Source organism: Neolamprologus brichardi, chromosome 7 (genome assembly GCF_056152115.1).
Source record: "Neolamprologus brichardi isolate AB-2024 chromosome 7, ASM5615211v1, whole genome shotgun sequence".
In the NCBI taxonomy this organism is placed as follows: Eukaryota; Metazoa; Chordata; class Actinopteri; order Cichliformes; family Cichlidae; genus Neolamprologus; species Neolamprologus brichardi.
The window spans coordinates 41,415,368-41,419,708 of NC_142110.1; the positions used below are offsets into that span (position 1 = coordinate 41,415,368).

The 4,341-nt window shown below is 39.6% G+C and overlaps 1 protein-coding gene across 1 annotated transcript; it reads left to right on the plus strand.

Moving 5' to 3' along the window:
* Positions 1–1,345: 1,345 nt before the first annotated feature.
* On the plus strand, positions 1,346–2,984 carry LOC148102158 (uncharacterized). Its single transcript, XM_087844456.1, has 7 exons — positions 1,346–1,518; positions 1,637–1,707; positions 1,880–2,056; positions 2,322–2,383; positions 2,459–2,521; positions 2,606–2,665; positions 2,748–2,984. Exons 1-7 carry the CDS (start codon positions 1,346–1,348, stop codon positions 2,982–2,984), a joined length of 843 nt encoding a protein of 280 aa, XP_087700582.1.
* Positions 2,985–4,341: the final 1,357 nt, after the last annotated feature.

Sequence of the window (4,341 nt, forward strand, 5' to 3'; positions counted from 1 at the left end):
AGCAATTCATGACAAAATTAGTCAATTCAAGCTTAGTATTTTCATGGTTACTCATTATAGTTACCGTTTAGTTTTTTTCATGTTTTATTTGGTTAGTAAAACATGATACCTGACTTTGAGTTGACTCCCTGCCCTTGATTATCCGATTGTCTTTACCTGTGTCAACCAACTGTGTGCAGTCCTGATTAGCCCTGTGGGTGTATAAACAGTTTACTCTCCCCCTGTACCTCCATTGTGTGATGCCTGTTTCTTTTCCTTTGTTCTCATGATGGAGTTTTGCACTGTTTGGACTTCCTGTTGTTAAAAAGTTATTTATCTGTTTTACTTTGTCTGCAAGTCCTCCCTTTGGATTCTCACTACACATTTCATGGCAGCAGTTTCTAAAATTATTAGGAAAAAAACCCAACAGAAAAACCTTCGATATCGGTCAGATCAGGTGACATTGATTCACTCACTTCACTACACATGGACCAATGCTTCTTACAACTGTAGTCAACCCCCAAGTTTAATTTCTGAGCTGGAAAAAACTGGCATTACTTGTGAAGAAAATGCATTACGTTTCCCAGATATTAATAAACTACCTGGGTTATTAAACTTGTGAAACTCGGGGAACAGAAGATCAGTATTAGTTATGTTTAATTTGATTCATTGTTTTGTCTTTATTACCTTTCAAGGATGTGCATTTCATTTGCATTTTAAACCCCACAATTTCACTCATGTTAGATGAGCTAACATTTTCACGACATCATTCTTTGGTGTTTCTTTCTTGTTTAATTTTTATACTTAAACTTTTTAAACTTTCTCTTTTGTGCCTTTAGCTGTTCTGTTCCACTATGACCAAATATCAAAAACGCTGAAGTCATTTTGATGGGTCTCCTCTGGGAGATCTTTGAGGAATGTCATTGGATCCAATTTGATTTAATGTTCAGAACAGCTTTAAAAGCCAAAAAAAGTACTTTGTCCATCAGTTTTATGAAGATTCTCAACCCAGTGCCTTGATGCGCTATTGTGTTGATGCAATATTGTCTGCCAAATAGAGACCTAGAAACTCTGTGGTAAGAGGCTAGAGGGTTGGTGGGTGCATAGTGCACAGGTTTATTAGCCAAGAGATTATTATGGCTTGTATCTCATCTGGGGTCTGTTTCAGAAAGCGGGTTTAGGAAACTCAGAGTTAAAAATGATACTCAGGGTTGAGTAACCCCGAACTGTCCAACTCGGAATATTCGGTTTCAGAAAGGCTGATAACAATTAGTTCAATCAACGCGGAGTTGCTTTAACCCCAAGTTAAGCGCGCACGAGGATACATAAAGCCCTGATTAGTGGAGCACAGATTAAGTGAGTCACCATGGAGACGGAGGGAAAGAAGGCGCGGTCAATGTATTTTACAGCGCTTGAGGCCGAAATTCTGATGGCAGCATATGCCGATAACATGCAAATTTTGCGGGAAAAAAGTAACACAACCTCAGCTGCAAAAGAAAGGGAGCATGCATGGCAAAACATAGCCGACAGAGTCAATGTGTGAGTGTTAATTTAAACATTGATCTAGGGATTTCCACCCATTTAACACATTATTTTATTATATTTTATTTTATTTTTTATTTTATACATTTCATTTTGTAATGTGATGTGAGCGCAGGTGCAACCCAACAGGCCCCAAATGTTCCTGGCAGCAAGTAAAAATGAAATATAAAAATATAGTCCAAACAGGTAAGGTGTAATTGTATTATGAGCCAAAGTGCTTGGTCTGTTCGTCCTATGTAAATCAATTGCAGTTAGAGGCTACATTGATTTTCTTTCTGTAAGCACTTATTGAAATTATCTGAGCACATTACAAGTACATATTTGCTTACTCTGTATGCTCAAATGTGACCCGTTATAGCCAACAGAAAAAAAGCGGAGGCTCGAAAAACAGGTGGGGGTCCTCCACCACCACCACTCACAGAGGCTGAGCAGTTGGCCCTCAGCCAAAACAGTGGGCGCCCTGTGGCTGAAGGCATCTCTGCAGGGACATCCTCTGAGTCAATAACCCCGCAAGACACAAGTGCCTACATAAGAGGTAAATTCAAAATAATACATGATGTGCATACATCCTTTCTTCACAGTCACCTTTGCAGTGCTACTCATTCATTTGATAAACTCTTTACCATAATGAATTATTTTGTAGTGAAGTTATTTTCCTACTGATTTTGCCTTCCCTCAGTCTTGTATGTCTTTGAGAGCATAATGACAATGAAGTGTAAGGTGATTGGTATATGTTTGTTAATTGCCATTTGGTCCCTTGTAAGTTATAAGTGACCTGTATAAACCTCATATTCTATCAGTTGATGGTGATGGTGTACTGTATCTGGTGCAGCCTCCTGTTGAGCCAGACCAACATGCAGTTGTGAGTACTCTTAATACTCCACAGATTATATGAGTTTACAGTAGAACAGCAATGTTGTTAATTTCTTTACTACAGGAAAATAATGAAAAAACATTGACAGCTGTTACAGAGGAGGAAGCAACAGAGACACTTCATGAGGTTTACATCTTACAATGGAAAATATAACAATTGAATAAAATGTGGTACTATAATAACACCATGGACTTTCTATGTCTCTAACAGAGTGATGATGGAAATGAAGAGGAAGAGGGTCCAGCCACTTCTCCAACAAACCTTTGCTCAGTAAGATGTTCAGCACTGATTTACAACCAACCTAAGTAGGCATGTACTATGAATGTCAATGCTATTTTCTGTGTTTCAATAGCTCCCTGTAAAGCAGCTGTACAAGACCTATTTGATCAAGAAAAAAAAAAAAAAAAGCGACTTGGAAATGGAACACTTCAAGCAGCAGATCCAAAAGACCAAGATTGAGATTTTACTGCTGGAACATCAGTTAAGGGTGGGTGAAGTGGTCAGAGATGGACGAATTATTTCAGTGTTTGAACAACATAATAATATACTTATTAATACTTTGTGTACAGGAAATACAGGCGACCAATAAAGCCAGTTGAACAAAAGATCTGTTTATTCTTCTTTCAACATGTTGAGGTGATGGGTCAAAGGAAATGATTGTGACATATGGTGTCTCTGACTGCTCTTCCATCTTGTATGTCCGTGGGAGGGTCAGGATGTTCATGGTTTGGATCACTGCTGATGTTTGGTTCAGAAGGACAGTGTTCTCCTCTAATTGTGGCAATGTTGTGAAGAATCACACATGCCACAATAATGTCACATGCCCTTTCTGGGGTGACCCTGAGTCTTTGAAGGCACTGGAACTGGGCCTTAAGCATTCCGATAGTCATTTCAACTCTGGCTCTTGTCCTGCAATGAGCCAGATTAAATCGCTGCTGTGGGCCCGGTTCAGGGTCAGGGTAAGGGGTAAGCAAATAGGGTAAACAAGGATACCCCCGATCACCAAGCAAGTAGCCAGTGAACTCTCCTAAGACAGAAGGATACACTTCAGTTCAAATGTTACTGTAGCAATTGGTCTTTATATATTTTAAAGTATTTTCAACTCACCATGTCCAAATTTTGTGCTCAGTGTACATTCACGAAAAATTCGTGAGTCATGAACAGAGCCTGGCCACTTGGCTTCCACATTTGTGATAATGTTGGCAGCATCACATATGATCTTCACAGTGCAGAGAACACAAATTAGCATCCATTACTATAATGAAATAATTTGTTAGTTTGAAATGCTACAGGGAACTATGTACCTGTACATTAATGCTGTGGAAAGACTTCCTGTTCACATAGTCTCCTTCATTTACTGAAGGAGCAATGATTGGAATGTGAGTGCCATCTATACAGCCAATCACGCCTGGGAACCCTGAAAATAAATGTAAAATTTAAGTAGTAGTTCAAGTATCACCACATCATGAATTAAGTTTTGTTCATCCTGATACCTGCAATTTTGTGGAATCCCTCTTTGATAAATCTTGTGGGTCTATGACCGGGGAACACCACAAACGAGTACAGGAGACGTTTCAGTCCAACTGTAACATTCCTGACTGCCCGACAGACGGTAGCCTTGGAAACGTGCTCAATATTATACAGAAAGCTCCCGTTTGCAAAAAAAAGAAGTGCAACACAAATAATATGTACAGAACTGAGAGAATGTCCGCGATGTGTCACATGAGCAATATTAGGCCTGAGGATGTTATTCAAAAAAAAAACCGGTAACGTTCACACAGAAAATCATCAGGAAATGATAAAATGTCCAAACGCGCTCTAATCACTCTCTCCCGGCGGAGAGCTCTGCGGAGAATTTGAGCTTCAACATCTACTGGCTCTTCAAGGAAGGGGCACGCCATGTCTGACACTTCCTACAGTCAGGTTTCCGACAAAGAGGTGGAGAA

What these genes read in the sequence shown, in the direction of transcription:
- LOC148102158 (XM_087844456.1), top strand. Translation starts at nt 1,346, where the DNA reads ATGGAGACGGAGGGAAAGAAGGCGCGGTCAATGTATTTTACAGCGCTT. An exon ending in TAAAAATATAGTCCAAACAG is followed by an intron (nt 1,708 to 1,879) that starts GTAAGGTGTAAT and finishes GACCCGTTATAG; the next exon opens with CCAACAGAAAAAAAGCGGAG. An exon ending in AGCCAGACCAACATGCAGTT is followed by an intron (nt 2,384 to 2,458) that starts GTGAGTACTCTT and finishes TCTTTACTACAG; the next exon opens with GAAAATAATGAAAAAACATT.